General features: G+C 33.6%; 2 protein-coding genes across 6 annotated transcripts; both read right to left on the bottom strand.

The window, feature by feature from the left end:
- Positions 1–3,129: 3,129 nt before the first annotated feature.
- Positions 3,130–10,661, bottom strand: LOC142615889 (protein PIN-LIKES 3-like). Its single transcript, XM_075788810.1, has 12 exons — positions 10,425–10,661; positions 10,097–10,172; positions 9,075–9,245; positions 8,281–8,360; positions 8,072–8,196; positions 7,291–7,412; positions 6,803–7,036; positions 6,196–6,288; positions 5,684–5,784; positions 4,904–4,956; positions 4,601–4,786; positions 3,130–3,583 (listed from the first exon to the last, which is right to left on the bottom strand). Exons 3-12 carry the CDS (start codon positions 9,207–9,209, stop codon positions 3,459–3,461), a joined length of 1,254 nt encoding a protein of 417 aa, XP_075644925.1. The 5' UTR covers positions 9,210–9,245; positions 10,097–10,172; positions 10,425–10,661; the 3' UTR covers positions 3,130–3,458.
- Positions 10,662–14,915: 4,254 nt separating this feature from the next.
- Positions 14,916–19,015, bottom strand: LOC142614694 (uncharacterized). 5 transcript variants are annotated; one of them, XM_075787254.1, is made up of 5 exons: positions 18,887–18,995; positions 17,931–18,040; positions 16,602–16,928; positions 15,577–16,503; positions 14,916–15,479 (listed from the first exon to the last, which is right to left on the bottom strand). In XM_075787254.1, exons 3-5 carry the CDS (start codon positions 16,847–16,849, stop codon positions 15,377–15,379), a joined length of 1,278 nt encoding a protein of 425 aa, XP_075643369.1. In that variant the 5' UTR covers positions 16,850–16,928; positions 17,931–18,040; positions 18,887–18,995; the 3' UTR covers positions 14,916–15,376. The 5 variants fall into 5 exon arrangements, with proteins under 5 accessions (XP_075643369.1, XP_075643365.1, XP_075643367.1 ...); XM_075787250.1 differs by lacking the exon at positions 17,931–18,040 and having other exon boundaries at positions 16,602–17,022; positions 18,887–19,015; XM_075787252.1 differs by lacking the exon at positions 17,931–18,040 and having other exon boundaries at positions 18,887–19,015.
- Positions 19,016–21,486: the final 2,471 nt, after the last annotated feature.

The raw sequence follows: 21,486 nt of genomic DNA, 5'->3' as shown, positions 1-21,486 counted from the left end.
AAATTACTTTTAAATATTTTGAATTATTATAATATCACTCACACGTACACAAAAAAAAAAAATGTTGCAAAATGGGCATCATTTAAGATAAATTTCATAGCTGCAGAATTTTTTTACCTTTATTTTGTTCATGGTCTAGTGACAAAATTATCAAGTTAAGCAAATCATAGACGTTATAGAAAAGAAAGAAAAACCAAAATAGTGTTTATTTGAAGTAATTTACAATGTTACTTCTAGCAAATACTATATTTATTGTGCATAGCTGCAATTTATAATATGAGCACATGAAAAATAGTTTGTTACTTCTGCATTAACTGTTGCCTACAGCAAAACACTCAGCTATTTTATCAAACAATTTCCATGCATGTGACTATAAGGCAGTTGCGCCCAAACCAAAATTATAAAGTAAAAATTAAAGAGATTAAAGTAATAAAGCAAAAATTTAAGAGACTAACAGAAATTGTTATTTTTTTAGAGATTATATACTCACCTTTTAGTGGAAGAATTACCTTATGGTTCAATTTAGGATCCAAAGCATAGCTCCGAGAAGAAGATATAACGGTTGAAGCAAATTGGCATCAATGGAGCAAGAAAGGGCAGAGATGTTTAATGGGATTTGGGTTATCATCCAAAGAACTATTACATTGGTTTATTTTCCTCAGTGTCTAGCAAGCTCTAAGTGCTATATATATTAATTTAAAAAGAAATACATTAGTTTGCATTAATTTTAAAGGGGGACTAAAGAGTTAAGAAAGAGAAAGAGAAAGAGGTGAACTGGATTTTCCTGAAGCAATAAGTGATGTGTGTCTTTTCAATTTCTAAAAGGACATTGGAATTTATTTTTCAAGTGAAGGTGATTTGGAAGGTCAAATGCAATAATTACTCTAATAGAGCTCAAATAGAGCGTCACATGGTAGAACTTCTTTATACTTTCTTGCATAAGGTCTTTGCTTTTAAATTAATATATATATATATATATTAATTTAAAAAGAAGTACAGTAGTTTGCATTAAATTTAAAGGGGAACCAAATAGTTAAGAATGAGAAAGAGCAAGAGGTGAACTAGATTTTGCCGAAGCAATAAGTAATGTGTGTCTTTTCATTTTCTAAAAAGATGTTGGAAATTATTTTTCAAGTGAAGGTGATTTGGAAGGTCAAATGCAATAATTACTCTGATAGAGCTCAAATAGAGCGTCACATGGCAGGACTTCTTCATGCTTTCCCGCATAAAGTCTCGGCTTTGATATATATATTTGTTGATATTGATTGATTACTATAGTTTTGAATTATTGAGGTACTAAAGGATAAACACTAGCATACAACGCATTAGGTAGACAATTAAATAGACCAAATTATACTTTAAGCATTTGATGAATGATGATTAACTAGTCTACATATTCAAGGTTGGTCCAAATCAGGCTAAAGTCAGCACATTCACTTTTAGTTCAATAGATTAGTGATGACAGCTTGGCCCCCCTCCCAGTGTTTTCTCAAGTACGATTGAGCTTTTCTTTTTCCCCTTAACTAATTTTTTAAGGGGGAAAAAATCTCTTTCTTTTGAACCAAGAACAAGAATTGTGCGTCGGAGAATGATTTATGAATTATGCAGTTGGGGTAGGTTGTGTGTAGCTGGCAGGACTTCAAGCACATGCCAATACTGTTTTATGCAAGAAAAAATTGCCTGTCAATAAAAATGATGCAATTTCGTATCCTTTAAATTTGGAGTGTTTACGTCAATGTGCCTATTCCAAACAAAAAGCTGTGTCACATTTTTCTATGTTCTGTTCATTGTTTTTGGATGGGTAAACAACAAGATTCTAAACGATATTGACAGGAGGCAGATTCACATCAATACTATATATAAAAACCGAGGCCATGAATGATACTACCATTAGTTTTTTCTTTTTTAGAAATTCTATGGACATAATTTTTTTTTGCCACAATCTTATGCGATCGTGAATAACAACGAAAAAGTTGTGGATCTATATGAAAGTGACGGTTTATCAATCACAATTACCCATATCATCATCAAATTATAGAAAAAGTTGTGTCAATGTGTGGTTGTAGAAGAGTTTTTTTTTTTTTTTTCAATAGCCTCTAATGCCTCCACAGTTTTCAGCTTCCTTAAGCTCTTTAACCCCTCTGACTCTCTCCTCCTCTCGCAGTTCTTCCTCTACTCTCAATACTTACTGAACCCAACTAGTTCTTCATGCCAGTTCAGTCGCCACTGCCCCTAAAAAATCAAAGAGAGGATATTTAACCCTTCAGAAATGCGCTCTCTCTTCACCGAGGGGAATGGTTTTGGCCCTTTTGGGTTTAGGTGCTGACAAAAAGGGTTCCTTTTAGAGTAGCAAACCATTCTGCAATTTTTATTATTAAAAGTCACAAACCTCTATCTCTTTTGTCATTTTTTTTTTATTGATTTCAATTATCTTTAAAATATTGGAGTATTAAGTGGGAGATTTTAATTTTTTTTAATTATGTCTCTTTTATTATGGATTGCCTCCAAGAAAAATGGTTTATTCTTCATTTCGAAGTTAAGACAATCCCAAACTTCATAAATCTATTTTTTTTTCAATGTATGGAGCCTTTCTAAAGAAGAGTCATTTGGACTCCCTTGAGTTAGTAAAACTTATGGGCAATTGACTTTTTCCACCAAAACCAGTTGCCAGGTAATTTAAGAGAATTCATCCATGATAAGTAGCTAGTTTGTTGTTACTATGTTTTTAAGTGTTTGCTGAAATACCTATGCGATGGAAAAGAAAAAGGATAGTCATGTTTGTAGAGAAAAAAAAATGAAGAATGTATGTTGAAGAATCTGTACTATCAATTAAAAAATATTGTTTAAGACCCTAGGAATTAACAATGCATAAATAAATAAATTAACAGTTAATCACAGCAAATAAAATATACCAGCAGAGTATATATATATTAAACACCTCAGATATGCAATAGGACAAACACATGACATATAATAGGACATAAAAGATTGCAGGATAAATATTCTAATTCATTTTTTATATCTCAACAAGTAAAATTTTATTTATTTAAAATCATGAGGCCAACTGGAAAATGCTATTACCACTTCACAATCATAAAAAATAGCAAAGAAGCCAATGAGAACTCATAATTTCAGAATTAGGCATCTTTCATCTTTTGTCCCTTTGTGTAGATCTAATACAGATTAGGCTCATCAATGTATTTCAATTTTGATGTTTCATATAGTTCCTCTCAATTCTAGGGAATAGTTTCAAAAAATGGTAAGCTGCTCATAGTAATTTGACGTTTATGCAAATAATCTACATAGAAGAATATTTGGCTTCTGGTTTGTTTCACGCAGTAGTAGATGTTGAAAGCTGATGACAACATTATAAAGAACTAGGTAGCTATTCGGGATGCTGTTGTTCTTTGCCGTGTTATGATGATGGTAAGTCCTCAAATGAATTAAGGAAATCCTGATTAAGCAACAATCCACATGAAGACAGTTGACCACATTGTTAGAAAGAGTGATGACACAGCATAAGTCCATAGCATAATGACAGAGCATTCACTCTCTCCAGTCTTAAGCAACTGAGAAATAGTACCTGCCAAGTTCATGACAAAGCGTCAGTCATTCAAATTTTGAAGATCAAAACCAAGGAATGAACAAATTAATCCAAACTTGTTTAGTTAATCAATGAGCTGGAATGAGCATTTTAAGAAGCTGAACTGAGCAGCTTAGTTCCTATTATCACTCAGACAAGTCTGATTGAGTGAAAGTAAGCTTAGGCTACATCTCTTGTCTAATATACTCAAACAAAACCTATGTCGTAACCAATGCACAAGACATCCACTTCTACAAGATCTAGGAGAGATAGCAGGCAACCTATGCCATCTATATAAAATCCTGGCACGGTACATCAAGGATTAACATGTAGGCAAATCCAGAAATGTTCAAATGGTGCTTCAGATTTGTTTGGATTGTTTTGGAGCATGGTAAACAGATTAAATCAGCAAGAACTCAAGACCTGGGCTGTCTTCGTGTGGGCTCTTTGGAATGCAAGAAACAAATTCTATTTCAAAAAGACTCATCTATGGGTCTCTTGACAGAATACCAGCGCCTCACAGCAGCGCAGACAACCTCTTGAGGCAAATCTGTTTTTTCTTTTCTACTAGCTGTTTCTTATGTAAGTGGGCATTGTGTTTTGCCAACGTCTATCTGTTGAGGGCTCAAGTTGTTGTGCCTTGTTTTTCAGTTTGTAAAACGATGTTACTATCTTAATATAATTTTTATCTTCGTTCTCAAAAAAAAAAAAAAAAAAAAACTGCTAGGAGGATGTTAAAACAAAAGGTCTAATCAGTGTGATCTTGCCTACATATTGCTAACAAGCACAAGGTACATGGCTTTAAAATATGGAGCTATAACAACAATCGCCAACAAACAAACCAATATGTTAAGCAATGTGAACTTGAACAAACACAAATATGGATACCACTTAAGGTAGCATCTCTAGAAGCATTATCAATGTCTTCAATATATAATGGGATCAAAATGGGTGGTTTGACGCTTGAGTAACTTCACATAATGAAACACAAATGAAAAAAATAGTGATCACACATACCTACATTCATAGCGGGTGGAAGTGAATATTGCAGCATAAGTGTAAACTGATATAATGAATCTGATCCCACCATACCAAAATGGTTTGCAGCCTTAACAATAACAATACCCAATGAAGGCAATATAATATATCGAATTGCAATAATTCCTAGGATAATTAATGGACCTACTCCAGATGTCTTCAGACCTACAAAAAACAATTACACTAAAGTAAATATCAAAAACATTTCATGGACAATTAATGAGGGAACTGAGCCAACCCAAGGAAGACATAGTAAAGATTAGAACCAATGTTAAAAGCCACCTTTAAGAAGGTTCGCTCCAATTATCAATGTCATACATGGTATTGTTGCGTCCCTGTAGAAGAGAAAGGAAACAACAAGGAATTAATGTAGATTGGTAGATAAAGAACACTCAAGATGCAAATCCAAAAGTTCAAATGGAAAAGTGAGTCTTTCATATTTTTCCATTGCTTGTAGGTTCTAAGAGTTAGCGGTCCACTAGGGAAGACGTAATTGCTCAAAGGAGAAATTCTGGTGCTGTTAGAAGGCCCTTTCGGGCAGTGTATAATTGACTATTATTCTACTAATATTATGCTGATAACATGTTACTGTGGTGTATTTATGAGTAAGGATGGGCCATTACTGCCAAATGTGCTTCTCTCTCTCTCTCTCTCTCTTTTGAGATTGTTAGAAATATATAGTACATTAAAATGCTGCTGACACTGCAGCTCAAAGCCTTCCCTCTAAACCCCCAAGCAATTCAAGCATAGGGAGGTACCATCCCATCTATAAGGGCGGGTGGTCAATTTTGCTTTTTAATATAAATGGAATTCAGCTGTGAGAGATTGTTGCTAAAAATATATGTAATTAATTTTTTTCTTTATGATGAATTGGTCTTCTCTTGAGAGTGATCCACACATGTTCATTCCTTCAATAGAAGTGTGAGTTTAACTTTGATATGTGCTTATTAACACTACTTCAAGTTGCAAATAGGAAATTTTAGAGTTTTGAATTGTGAGCAGAAACTTGAACACCAAGACTCAAGCTGTGGGAGATTATTGAGTTAGTGGTAGGATTCATACGATATCAAACTCACAGAATTGTAGATGGCACGAAGAGGAGCATCATCACCAACCAGGACCTTTCGAATTGGAGAGACTATTCCGACTATAAAGCCGATAATCTATAGAAGTAAAAATAAGCATATTAATGTAGAGTACCCAATGTAAAATATACACAATAAATAATTACTTAAAAATAACTACAATAATGTAATTATTCGGGGCATTTGAAATAAGTATGGTAGTTGATAGTGTTCATTGGTGTTGAATTATCCCATTCCCCATTTAAAATGTATGAGTATATTCAAGTTTCAAGAAACAGAACAAGTTTATTTTTGGAATGAATGTGCTTCTAATATAATTTCTCTATCTCGAGGTCAAGATGGAGTGAAATGCCCAGATTATATACTTTTTCTTATCATGTTTGGAACTACCACTTTTAACAGAATTAGAGAAGTAAAAACTGACCATACTGAATGCTAAATGCTTAAAGACAAATCTTATTCTGAATATAACAAGAACTGCGAGAATACCGCTGCAATTGTCGATGGTGCAAATATTTTTTTGAAGTCAATGTACCCAAAAATCTTCTTAAGGTGCAGGTTAGCCTTCTCCAGCAATGATACCTATCAAAGGAATCTTTAAAAGGTTATTTTATTCAAGGATATAGTAGAAAAAAGATAAGTTTCCTTAATTAGCAATGAAGAACTCTAGTACAAAACAATTAAAAAAGAATATATCTAACAATACATGGTATCCTCATTATGCCAATCATAAATTTACTATTTTAGAACTTCATTTATGATGAGACATCATTTTTTTACAGAAAAATCATGGAATCGTTTTAGGATAGGACAGTATGATCTTCTATTCAACATAACAAAATTTAATAAAATGACAACTATTTTATTCTCTCCAATCTCCTACACTGAAGTTATGTTTTATGTGACCAATAAATGTGCTGGCCTGCTCCTTATTAAGCATTTTTCTGTTAACTGAGAGTATAATGTTCTATGTCGGATTAATTCTTCTTTACTCCTCATTGATGGCATTGATCTTGAGTGGTAATCAAACTTTGAAAAAAGACAGCATTTGAACATCATAAATGGAAATCCATAACAGAATAAGATGAGCAGAAACCTTTGCTTTTCCTTCAGATTTGGTAGAAGGGACTTCAGCTTGATCTGTATCTTCCTGAGAGGTGGGGCTACCCCTTGAAGGAAGAAGTGCTTCTGGACAAATCTCTGAATATGGAATTTCCCCGGAAGTGCTATCTTGTATTGTAGATTCATTTGAGTCAATTTCTTTAGTTGCCTTGTTTGCAGATAATCGCATGATGGCGTACACATAAGACCATATATATACTGCTCCTATCTGTACCATCAAAACAAGAATAAAATAAAAATAAAAGTGATTAATTGATCTAACTTGTGATTGACATATAGTATTATCCACTTATCCCATATTGTAGTCATTTAAGAGGTGGCCTGTCAATTTATCATACAGATTAACTGAAAATTGGGACATATTATTGAAGGCACTGAACAACATTTTATCGTTCAGAACAATTGGTCTCACTGTGGGATTTTTATTTTGGTGATATTAGAATGGTAACAATAGACTATTACCGCCATAGAAAGGGCAACATAAGACTCTCCATCTGTCGAGCAAACAGAAGAATCTCCAAATGGACTATTATCATCGTCACAAACTGCTGGGATTATAATCAGAAGAAAGTTTCCTAAATTGCCTGCACATATCAATCTCCCTCTAAATATATTATGGACAATTACCTTTTGATCATAAATAAAATAGAGCATGAGATGGTGAAAAGAAGCAATTGTGAAACTTGGTTGCATAGCTAATTTCTAGAGTTATGTACTTCCATGACAGCTGATCAGTGCAATGCAATAGTTCACTCCTTGTATTTAATTTGGTACAGCCATATTGCAGTAATGCATTTTTAATTTTTAAATTTATACAAGAAAACAAATGTGTTGTACTATATGATGATTTATGGTGCAGATGGTAAAGACAATACCTGATAAAATTGTCAAAAAATGAACCATTTCAGTATGTATCATATTTCATATGTATCTTATATAAACTGAAAGACACTGTAAAATTTGTGCAAAAAAGCTTGTGGTATTGAAAAAGAGGAACTAAATACTATCACTGTTAAGGTAATTTATTATTATTTTTTTTATCTTACTTCAAAGTGAAATTAAAGAAATTGTAGTTTCCCAATTTAAGTCATGTTGAGGAGTTCCAAAAGCATTTTTAAATTTTAATGCAATACCTATTGTAGTGTGAATCATAAGTCATTGTATTATATATGCTCTCAATCAGGCTATGGGTTATGACTAGAAAATGTACACCTATAAACAATTCATTTGGGTTTTTGTCTACCTGCAGCACAAGAACCAATGATTAGGCTTCGAAGATGCTGAGGAGCTCTTGTGATTTTTACCAGTATCCATGCAAGGGCAGACCCAATAATGAATGTGAGAAGGATGTTCAGTGGCATGAACCACCTACGCATTAACCATAAGTTACAATAGGAAAAAAGAAAGGGGTGGAGGGGAAGAATTATAGAAGAATGAAAGAACTGAACTCACAAGTTTGTCAAACTGTCTAAAGTAATTGTTTCAGCCAGGTTGCTAAAAATGATTGATGGACTGAACAGATAAAACACCAACTGTACACAGATACAAGTAGTGTTGTTAGTCCTTTTCAGCTGTTGGGAAACTAGCCAGGGTGCACAACTTTGAAAATTCAAATAATAAAAGAACAGTGTACAAGTCATTAAAGAATTGAATCTGATTTTTAGTTAATAGAATCTAACCATTAGAATTAAAAATCAACATGCATAAACTTTCAAAAAGTAAATTTCTATTTAATTAAAGTAACTAAAAAACAACAGTGAAAGCAAACTCCTTTGGTCAGTAAAAGAGGGGAGAAATCAAGACGCAGACAGAGTTCAAGACTTCGAAAATACTTGAAGCCAAGTTACTAATATCTTCTTTCTAGTAAGCTGGCCAGCAAATTCAAGCATTACAATTTTTAAAAAGAATAGAAAATTTAAATCTTTTCATGAAGTTTCAATAGCATTGGATGATGCAACAGCACGTTGAAAGTGCAATCAATAATGGATTACAATATGATCAATTGAAAGTGGTTGACATTTTTCATTATTTCTTAATTTACATGTTAAGTTTCATCATCCTTAAATGTGCAGCCACTTTTGGAGACTAGATTACAAAAAATGTTACTCTGCAGCTTGGTAGCCAATGCGCTTAACATAGCAAAAGAAACTTGATTTTAGAACTTGATAATAAGCATATACAACATGAGGATAAGAAGACAAATATAAGAAGAAAAGGAATTGAACAGTCGGGAAATTTTGACCTACATTATTCAAATATGACCTTGCATCTGCCCCCAAGAGATTGATACGCTCCGTTGCAAGAAATAAACCAACAGCAGTAACCAAAAGTATTTTCAGAACTGGCATTAATGCCACAATAAATAGATCGAGGAATTCCATTGCAAACTTCTTCACTTAACTCAAATGAAGTTTGTCCTAGCCAAGAAAAATGTCCAATAAGTACTCTCATATATATTGTATAATTAAGGACAACATATTCAAGTTCTATACAAGTAACTTCATTGCAAATCAGAATATTAACAAGTGCTAAGGTGGCAAAAGCAAGAATATGACCCTGGGTATGTATGGAACAGTGAAATCCAAGAAAAAAGTGCCATTCAGAGAATCCAAAAATAGAGATAAAAGACAACGTGAAAAGAATATTCCAATTTATATTAAACATATGCTAGAGAATAGTTATCAAATTGACTTTCATATAGTTCATACTTTGGTACTTCACATCACTGGCTTAAGCAAATTTTGACAGCAAAATTAGAATGCAGCAATAGTGGCTCCACATATTGACAAGCTTTTCTTCATCTTTGAATTCTTCTTATTCTTCTCATTTTTTGTTTTTGTTTTTTTTCCTTTCTAAAATAGAAACTCTGTCATCAGATGGAGTGTCGTGTCGCATTTGAGTGTTTATTAGGTAGAATCTTAGGGAAGACATAAAAATAAAACTGTCATCAGATGGAGTGTCTTGTCAAATTTGAGTGTTTATTAGGCAGAATCTTAGGGAAGACATAAAAATCAGAAACTCTGTCATCTTTTTGGGGGTGTTATGTCACATGTTGTTCGATTATAATAAATAAAAATAAAAATCACATTTTGTTTTTACAAGGATCTTGTTTTTTTTATTTATAAATATTCTGTAAAGAAATGCAAATGTCAAGCAATAAGCAAGAACACATGATAGCTCAGATTCCAGTAATTCATTTAGACGACAATACTCAATAAGAGTTGAGATAAGTTTATGTTTCAGTTTTCAGTTTTGCTAGTAAACAAACCCAAGTTTGTGTACAGAGAGACTCTGGAGCTTTTGATTGTCAAGTGTTTGGCCTCCTCTCTTTTGCAAAAGAACACCTACATAAAAAAAAAAAGATTTAAAATGAATATAAGTTAGTTATCACATTAAAATTGCTTCGGAATCTTATGCAAATTGTGAACCACAAAGTAGAATTAATACCAGAACATGACCTCTCCCTCTTGGTTCTTTTGAGATGAATGAGTCATTTTGAATTATTTCACATTGGTTTTGTAAATCAAGAAGTGTTAAAATAAGAAAACATGGACTCACTGGACTCTTGCCACATACAGAAAGTTTAAAATTTGTACCTAGTTATTGCACTGATCCCAATAGAAAATGGTCCAAGTTTCCATATATGTCAAGAACAAGAGTTGCACTTGGCTTCTTCGTGATTGCACTGGACTCTTGCCATATAGAGAGTTTAAAAATTGTACCTAGCTATTGCACTGATACCAATAGAAAATGGTCCAAGTTTCCATATATGTCAAGAACAAAGAGTTGTACTTGGCTTCTTCGTGATTGCTATTTGCTAGCTCTTTAATCATGCTTAGTCATGCATGAAGTTAGCCTAGATATAGACACGTTCTTTCAACTGCCATTCTTCTACAACTACTTTCTTCAATTCCCGACATTTGACTTACAACTTGAGGCCAATTTTGAGTGATGGTTCTAGTTGTAGCCATTGATTGGGGAAATAATTGGGGAAATTATGTGATAATTAATGCATTCAATCTTATCAGTAGCTGTTAAATCAGAGGGGTTCCAACATTTTTTTCTTTTCTTTCATGTGATAGAACTAGCTCACACTGTTTTAAATTTTAGGCAAAACTACGCCTACGAGGCTATGGCGTTCGCTCCTAAAAATAGTTTTTTATTATCTGACCAAGACATTAATCAGTTTATGGTGTTGGCAGGGATTGAACCCCAGACCTCTTATACAACCATAAAAGACTTTACCAGCTGAGCTAATAGTCTCTTAAGTTTTTAGAATGGGCAATATAAGTTATTTTGTTAACTTCCGTTAGTAGTGTTGCTTGCGTAGTTAACTGAATAATGACATGCCATTTTTTTTTTTAATGACATGCCATTTTTTAATCCAAAAATTACAAAAATGAATTTACACGCTAAAAAAAAAAAAATCTAACCCATTCTAATTCAAGTCTTAATCTTAACCCAGTACCAAAGTAAAACTCATTTGCAATCTAATTCACGAACCCAACAGTGCTCCAGACATGATGCACGTGGAGGAAAATAAGATTGTTATCAACTTTAGTGATGGGGCCTCTAGTGTCAATATGACTGTCAAGGTTACCAAAAAGAATCCACATATTGAGGATCACCGGAATGTATTGGAAGCCAGAAATCTAGATGGAGTTTTTAGCAAGCAAGAAGATTAGTCGGTCCCAGAAACGGCCAGCAATGATGGTTGTGCTTATAGGGGTGCCATATGTGGCTTCTGGTGGGAAAGGGAAGGTCATAATTCAGTTGGGAATAGCATTAACAAAACGCCAAATGTGTTGGTGCCAGAGGAGAATTCGCCTTTCCTGTCTGTATTGTGATTTTTATTGAGAAACAATCTGGATTTGGCAGATATGAATGCCGTTTCCGAGCAGGTTATAGCAGGGCTGGAATGTTGCCGAATTTTATGGTTGCGTGAGAGAAGCGCAGGGAGGTGGATTAAGACTTGCATTAGAACGGGTCAGATTTTTCTTTTATGTGTAAATTCATTTTTTGTAATTTTTTAATAAAAATAAATGTCATGTCATTAAAAAATGAGAAGCCGTAATTCCATTAGCCACGAAAGCAAAACGACTTACGGAAGTTAACAGAATGACTTATATTACTCATTTTAAAAGCTTAAGAAACCAATTGTGTTGTTTCTCAAAAAGAAAAAAAGAAAAAAAGAAAAAAAAAAAGGACCAATTGTGCTCACTTGAAACTTGAGGGATCAATTACGCATATAGAGTAAACTTGAGGGACCAACAATGTAGTTTCTCCTAAATTTTACGTATCCACTCTACTTTCTATTTAATATTATAATAGGTTTGATTGGTTGAGATACTAAAAGTAAAAGATAAGCATTGGCATACAATGCAGTGGCCAGAAAATTAAGTAGACTGAATCATATTTTAAGTAGGAAAATTTAACGGATGATTACTCATCAAGTACAAGTATATGTGGGCTTGAAAGAATGATCATGGTTCAAGTCTCCAAAAAGGAGTATATTGCTTTAAATTAGATTTTTAGAAAAGAGTTCTATTTCATAGCCAAAAAAAAAAAAAGAAAAGAAGAAACCTTTCATGGAAAAAGAAAATAAAAATTATCCCCTTTTTATATTATCTATAAAAATAATTTTCTTAAACTTTCTTAAAATAATTTATTAATAATTATTTTAAGAACATCTATTAAAATGAGTCTTTTAAGTAACCGTCAGTCAAATAATTCCAATACTCTCGCATTGGATTACCATAATTATGCCCTTAAGGAATGATTGTTGAATTTGATTAGTTTATCAATTCAATGTTGATACAAATCAAACTTCTTTAAAGCAAAGCATGTTCGCCACTAATACAATAGTGCTACGTGGCCCACTTCCCAAAGCTTTTGCAAATATGTAGTAAGTAGATTTGTGCTGGTGAGGAGGCTTTAAATATTATTAGTGGTATTATTTTGTAGGAAAAAACTGTATTTAATTATTTTATATACATATATGATTTTTATCTTTTTTAGTGGTCTTATTTTGTAGGAAAAAACTGTATTTAATTATTTTATATACATATATGATTTTTATTTTAAAAATCTAATTTATAAGTGAATAAATCAATTTAAAAATTAATAGGAGAGTGGTCCTATTTTTTATGCAATATTTTAGTGGGAGTTAGAGTTGCATTTTTACCGGATTGTCCTTTAGTTTTGTCTCTACTCAAACATAAGACTGTAGGGGCATCTTTGAACTAAAAAAATGAGTTTTTACTAGATTGTCCTTTAGTTTTGTCTCTATTTAAACATAGGACTGCAGGGGCATTTTTGAACTAAAAAAATAGGAATCCAAATAGGGAAAGCCCCTTAAATAGTAGTATAGATAAGATTGGTAGGTTCAATGTGAAGTTGACAGTCCAGACAGGACTTCAAGCCCATATCAATATTAATTTGTGTAGGTAGCATTATGTGCATTACAGTAAATATTGACACACTTTATAGTTATACCCATTAAATTCGGATTTGACCTTTCAAGTGATGAGAGTCTTATATATCAACTATCACGGTACCACCAACTATCACGGTACCCCAACTATCAAGTGATGAGAGGCTTGTACAATTTAAACTCTCAATTATTATAAACATATCAAAGTGCCCCATCTATTAGTCTCCATCACATTTAAGGATTGGAACCGATTTAGCAACAAACTCCAAATTTAAAACTAAAAATAATGTTTTAACCAAAATTATTTTACAACTAGGCAAAAGTACTAAAGCAGTCCTAAGGAGAGGCTTATCCTGCACATTTAAGTTTAGCCATTTGCCTTTCACCATTTTTCTACTTTTGAGCTTCGTTTAGAATTCAATTTAATAAAATAAAGGAGAACGAATGACAAAGGTTAATTTTGATTCATTCTCTTGGCATATATAATCATCGGATAACATACTATGCTAGTGCACAATATGATTTGTTGATTTTATTGCCAATGGGGCATCAATTTTAAAAACTTATAGTACTAAAATATGATACAAAGTATATACTTTTCCTTAGTTGGCATGGCATGACAGCTCACTGTGGGCACGCTGCCAAGGCTGTGGCATGCCTGCCTGCGCATGCAGCCAAGGCCGTGGCAAGATGTTTAAAATTATCATTCTCTAATTGGAGCAACAATTTCGGAGGATAAGGTTTGTTGAAAACAAGCAACAAGTTGCCATAAAAAGTTAACTCAAGAGTCAAATTTGTCGCTTGGTGTTGAGGTTGAAACAGATAATTGATAACACGCAAAAGTTGCTATGACAAGTTCACATCTGGGTTATGAATGTTCAACTTCAATATTAGTATAAGGTGTTCAATTTTCTCTAAAATGATGTAAAACACCATATATTTTCTCATATGAGGATGAAATATTTAAAATCAACAAAATCTACACGGTGCAGATTTTTAATTGTTCATGAATCAAATTATTTGAAATCAATTATCATTCCTATAAAAAAAAAATTATCATTTCTTATTTGGTGTAATGAGAGTTTATAAAAAAAAAAAAAAAAAAGGTGTAATGAGAATTGTAAAACACATGATATTATATACACCACGAAAGTTATAAATTAAGTTACTGCTATTCTGCTAAGAAATAGAAGTATAGAACCTTTCAAAGCAAATAGAGACGAAATCTAAAGATGTTGGTTGAGCATTTTTTTAGAGCCAATTACTTGAATTTATGGATCTACTAAGAAGACACCCTTTTATGGAAAACTTTTATGGCAGGGACATCAAGAGAAAAGAACTTTAAAGCTGTAAAGCTCCTTCCACTTACTAATGCAGGATTCATTAACAAAGACATTTGATTCAAGGAGAATAACCGGTGTTTCTTAGTTTTGATGGGGGCATGGAAACAAATCGAGAATCTGGCAAAGTTTTTTCCATGATTTTTCAAAAAACGGAGACTAAAGAGAAGGAAGTAGCAACACATCTGTTCTTGATGTCTTCAGACTGAAGCACTGCCATCATCACTAGCAAGTCAGTTAACAACTTCATTCAGCCTCCAATAAAAAGCAAGCAAAACATGTCCGCCACAAACACTCACCATTACACCTCTACTGTATAATGTTATGATCACAGTTAAAAATCATATCTCATGGTGTTTGGTAAGTACATCCATTGCTGTAAATGTTATCAGAAATATAGGTCTAGTAAGGAGGCCTACAGGAAAAACCTCCTACTTGTGACATTGATAACTCAATTTGAAATGTTAATATGTCCTGGTTTTAACTTAATGATGTTCTAATGAGACATCAAATGATTTTAAACCACTACAATGCTTTGTGAAAGAGAGTTAAGTTTACACATTGGCTAGGATCATATGGGCTATATTAACAAGATGGTGATTTTAAGTTCTATTCCCAAGACTTAACTCTCTTAAACCATTTATAGAAGGGGCACGTGCATACAGGCACCTGAAATATTGTGATACCTTTTTTTTTTTTTTTGAGATAACGTGAGTGTCCAAGGCTTTTAAAGCACTTGACTATCTTACTCTGATTTGTATAAATTGTGTTCGAACTATCTTGCACTGAAAACTGGTTCTGCATCCTGGGTTGGTTGTGTTCTTCGAGTGTATTTGAGGAGCAAACCTTCCGAAGACAGACCAGGTACACTCAGATCCCTGTTTGATAAATTTAAACAAGGAAAAGAAAACTACTTGTGAATAAGAACAAGAAAATGGTAACAGGAAAAAGGATGGCAAGAAAACAAAATTCAACCTGATGTAAGGCTGTAAATCCTTCCACTCCCATTTTGGCCGCTCTCTGAAAAGGATGGAGAAACGCTCAGCAGGTGAAGATGGCAAAGAAGAAACACTGAAGGCACGAATCCAAGTCTCGACACCAAGCCTCTCTGTCAAAACTTCGCCTTCCAACATGTTGAAGCTTGCTTGCATCCCTTCTGGAATCTTCTGCATCCACTCCTTCATGAAACTTTCCATTTTCCTCTTCCCCTCTTTCAGAATTTCCCTTGCAAAATGCACACACACTCGCCTCTCATCCAATTTCCACACCTGCCTACCCAAATTCTCATCCACCTTATTACCATACACATGCAAACAATGATGTGCAAGTTTGTGAGGATACCCATCTGATTCTAGCATATTCACTACTTCATCTTCATTAAGTGCATCAAGTGACCAGTCATTTATTACTGAATTGTGCAATAGCATCCTCAGAATTGTGTCCATGTACTTCACATCAACTATTCTCCAATAACCACCAATCTCCACCGCTGAAAGAGCCTGTAATTCAGACCTCAATTCCTCATCACTAGCTTGAACCTTTTCAACAAGATCATCCCATTTATAGAGTCCTGTATTACCTTTCTCTACCCCCTCCAAATCCTCCATTTCCAAGTCCTCCTGGAACGTGTAAGGATTCTCAGAGAGAAGCAATTTAAGCTTGTCAAGTCTTGGAGCAACTTCAACAAGTTCCATGTTACTGGGTGCAACTTTGATAACAGACGCAACACCTTGTTGGTCATCATCTTTCCTCTTACAATCTGAAGAATTTTCACAAAATTCTGTTTGATCTGAAGGGGGTATAAGGAATACAGAATTAGAATTACCAACAAACTTGATACCATAAGTTTTTGACCCAGTGCAGAGAACTGCATCTTCATCAGGTTGTCCTCTTAAGGTTATCCTGGAAAAGAACACATTAGATTATATTGGATGTACAAAAAATTGGAAATCAGAGAGACTAAATAAGACCCTAGAATTAAAATGAAGCAATATGCTTACCTTTGTTGAAGGATATCTGGTACAAGTTTCTCGTCAAGCTCAAGGAGGATCAGGTCATCATGAGGACCAAATAGAGAGTGATATGCAATAGAAATTGAAGAGCTGGGTTTGAGATTTAGAACTGCTTCTGCTCCTCCGTTACCTGACTGTGGTTGCTCCATCTCTCTCACAATTATGATTCGTAATATCAAAATGAGAATAGTAGGAAAGCCTACACTATAAATCCTTAACTCCAGGGACAAAAGCATTGACAACCCTTCTTGGATAACTTATCAATTGTCCCATTGTGCTCACAATGCTTGAAAACTTTGTCAATCATGCTGCTATCTGCCATCAAATTTGAATATGCATGTGAACTCAAGAAGCCACCATAGCTGGGTTAGTCCTTTAAGAAAACTTGGGCAACTAAGTGACAAACAGTCTGTCATATATAAAAGTCACCAAAAAGAGCAGGAAATTCAGATATCAATGTTGCCAAAAAATGCAAAGAAAACTAGTAACCCAATTAAATCTCCTTTTGACATAGATTAGTAGATTCTTCCAAGGATTGGTATATTGAGTGCAACATATTATCACCATGCAATTATGTGAAAAACATGGTCCTGGGAAAGGCCTAATACATGTACCAGTCAAAATAATGATTGCTCAAGCAAATATTTTCCACCCAATGGAAAACCACAATGTGGGAACAATTTTCTGAAAAGACCGCTGCCAGTCCTAATGGGTCACTGATGTCAAACACCCTAAAATAACTGTAATAAACAAGTCCTTTACTTCAAACAGACAACTTAGTACAGACAGTAATTAAGAAAAACACTAACAATTTGCATATAAATCAAAAGGGAAAATGGGGCTTTCATCTAGGAAATCAAGCATTTCCAGATGCTAAATATTAAGCTAATCTCACAAACTAAAGCTGCATGACACAGAATATTCCATGTGTTGTGAATATATTATGTGGAAATAACCCATAAAACAAAACAGGTCTACAAGACTACAAGGGATAATGTGACACCAAAGTCAGTGATAACCCATACATTCTAGTGCACAACTCATAAACAATATCTATGTTCAGTATTACTTTAAGCAAACTGGGAGGTAAAACAATATAACCAAGTATCAATTATTTGCCACAGAGGTGCTGACAAAAGAAGCATAAAAAACTAACTTATAAAAGAACCCATTATTTTTAATGCACATCACAGAGAGCACAACATAGAGAATGGAACTTGGTATGATGATTCGTGCCCTCTACCCTAGCAACATGCCATGGATTCAAGTGCAAAAATCAACCTCTCCAAAATTAGGGTCACTCAGCCTCCTGATTACCTCTCCTAGACCTTACAGAAACAGGAGTCGTGCGCATACAACCTTTTTAGCACAAAGTACACAAGGAGCAAGTCAAATGACTGCATCACCCAAAGAATCAGCCCTATTTTCTGCAGAAAGAAAACTATGTAGAAGGAAACCGAAACCACTTTTAAGCATTGTAGCTCATTGTAATTACTTCTTACCAGAGTTCTCATAACCCCAATTCACAAACATAAATAAATAATCACATATACTCTAAACTTCAATAAAAGCCCTCTCTTTCATTAAGTTCAATTCTTCTTTTTTTCTTCTTAGTCTAATTGATTTATGTGATCTAAATGAAATTCAATTACTGTCCCAATGTTAAAGATTTTTAATCCTCCACCCATTTCAAAATATTATACAACCATACAACACATAAACTTGAAGTGCCTGCTTTCGCATCAAAAACTCAAAGTCACACCAAAATGTAATGAAAAAAAAACCCATTTCTACCTTTTCCTTTTTTTTTTTTTCTCTACCAATTACATTTCACTAAACACACTCCTTGAATTTACAAAGATTAAAGTTTCCATTCCACCCTAACCAAAATCCCTAAACTAATTTCACAATTGAGACAAATCTTCTGATTTAGAGCTCTTATCAAACATTTCGAGCCGATAACTTATGTTCCCGTTCTAAACTCAGCCTCTAGCTTAAATTTTTATTATTCTTTTTGACATTGAAATTGCAGGCAGAGCTTCAAATTCAAGCCAAAATCATATCTTGGGGTTTTTTATTATTATTTAGAAACCTAAATTTTCGAGATTCGAAACGAATAAAGATTTCACTACATATCTAATTTTCCCGCAGTTTCTCGGCAACCAAACAGCGCATTTATAGAAGAAAAATAAATTGCGAATTCACATTTTCAAGAAGGTTCCGTGAATTTTCACGATATAAATTTTCACAGAAAGAAAGCATTTTGAACTTACAATTTGAAATTTTGCCTGAGATTTGCCGGGAAAAAACGTCGCCGTTTTGGATGCGTTAGCTGGCTAGGGTTTCAGAGAGTGTGAGAGAAGGGTGAGAGCAAAAGAGAAGTTCAATTTTATTTTATTTATTTGGTCGATTTAATTTTAGGCGCGCTTGCCTTCTTTCTATTGCTCTCTTTACCCGCCAAAATTTTTTATTTTTTATATTTTTTTATTCTACTTCATGGAATTACATTTTAAACCTTATTAAGTTTTTTTTTGTTTTTTTGGAATAGATACTTTATTAATCACCAAAACAAGCTAAAGCCAAGGCAATGGATGAGGCAACTCTATTTGCATGGGACGTCGGGGTCAGAAATGTTATCTTTAAAACCGACTCAAGCACTGTATGTTATGCTCTTGAAGTCCCCGCTACTGCCTCGATTTCTCTTTCTAATATAGTCTCAGGGACTTGCTTTAGATTACTTGAGTTTTGGGCTTTTGAATCCTCGCATGTGGGGAGATAAGGAAATAAGCCAGCACATGCTTTGGTAGCCTATGCTAAGGATATTGACTCTTTTGTAAGATGGATGGAAGATTGTCCACTATTCATTGCATTGTTGGTGATTCAAGATGCTATGTTGTTTTTTTCGAATTAATAAAAATTTGTGTATTTCTTATCAAAAAAATACAAGAGGAAATAGGGCTAGATTTATTTCCAATCATAGTTTGGACAACACGAGGTGACACAGATAAGATGGAAGAAGGCCTAGTCCAATACAAAATGGCAGGTGGGTAGTAGACATATTTTGCTCTCTATAAACAAAACAGAATAGAACATTAACAAAAGATTTATCCAAATTAAGAGAGTTAAGATTTTTATGCGATTCGAGTTGCAAGGATTTTTATGCAATGTCCAAAATCATTCACGTATATTTATAGTTGTATGATATTTTTAAAGAGTCATGTGACTTACTTAAATAATACATATAGATAGTTTTTTTAATTGTCACATAGTAGATTGCATAAAAATTTGTGCAATCCAATTTGCATAAAAACCTTGTCCAATTAAGAATATCTTTCAATTATAACTGTGATACTCCCAGCGAGGAGATATATACAACTTTGACCTTAACAAACAGACTAGGAGAAAGAGAGGAAATGCCCGTGTATTATATTTGAAGCCCACACAACAATGGGTCGTGGCATAGTGGAGATTGGCATTGTTTTTGTCATTTTATAAGGTGGCCCACAGGGCAATACAATGGGCAAGCCCATTAGCTTGCACAAGAAGTGAGAACATGGAAAGGATTTTATTTTTTTTATTTTTTTTTGAGCTAGAACATGGAAAGGATTCTTGAAAGAAAAACATTGGAAGACTGGATCTAATATTTTCCACAATGGGCTCAATGGGAGATAGAATTAGAGCACTGAATTGGCTTAATGATGTAATTTATATTCTATGGCAATCTCTCCAAAACCGCCCTTTGATATGCCAATTCTCAATATATCCAAACAAGATCACCAACGTTTGCTATTTCAACCCAAGTAGTAAGGATTTGGACTACAGTTTTTTTAATATCTAAGCAAAGCAAACATTGTTCGTTCTAAGTTCTAATTGCCACAAGTGAGATCACTACAAGAAACTTGATCTTTTTCGACCCTTTTTTTAAGGGTTCACTAAAGTTTGTCCAAACAAACACTAATGTAACACTCTCGGGTGACTATTACTAGACCTATTGAGGACCTTTGAAATAAGTTAACATAACTCTTAAAATAAGTTTCTCAACCATTGAAATAAGTGCTGGAAAATATGGCGGGCACACCCACAAGTTTTTGATCTAAAATTTATAAAGAATTTTCAAATTCATCCCTTGAAACGAGATTGGAAGACAAAAACCTTCTCTATTTCATTCAAACTTCTACGATTTCAGAGTATTTAGGCTCTTTCTCTCTTAATCTCTTTGGTTTCTTTTTCATTCGATTGCTCTCTCTCTCTCTCTCTCGTAATCGCTCTTTCTATCATTTTCTCTACAAAAATTTTGGTGTGCGGGAATCTCTAATTGGAGTAAGGAATATTTCGATGAGCTAGGTCCGCAGCTCCGATGACAACTGCAGTACTCTTTGTTACTTCCTCTAACGAATATTCCGATGGTATTTTTTTAATTAAAAAAATTGATATTATTTGCAACTATTAATTGATGAGTTGAAAAAATTATGGGAAGTTGGTGTTACTACTTTTGACTCCTTTAGAAATCAAAATTTCAATATGCGTGCAGTAGTTTTATGGACAACTAGTCGTATACCCGTGCGTTGCGCTTGATAGTTTTTTTTAGGATGGTCTTATTAAATATTTTATTAATATTATAATTTTAGTTATTAACTATTGGTTTTTCATTAGTTTTTAAGTTAATAAAAACCTTAAATATACATTTTTTTACCATTACACACACACACATATAGTGAATCTTTACACATACCTTTAAGAAAACTCTATATATTCTACTTTTTTGGATGCGTAAAATTATAGACTACCACTCCATAATGATAGTGGCTAATTAAGTTTATATATTTTTTTTAGTGATCTCATTTGTAACGCTTTTTACCATTATCATATATTT

The sequence above is a fragment of the Castanea sativa genome, chromosome 11, assembly GCF_040712315.1.
Source record: "Castanea sativa cultivar Marrone di Chiusa Pesio chromosome 11, ASM4071231v1".
In the NCBI taxonomy this organism is placed as follows: Eukaryota; Viridiplantae; Streptophyta; class Magnoliopsida; order Fagales; family Fagaceae; genus Castanea; species Castanea sativa.
This window is presented reverse-complemented; position numbering and strand designations above follow the sequence as displayed.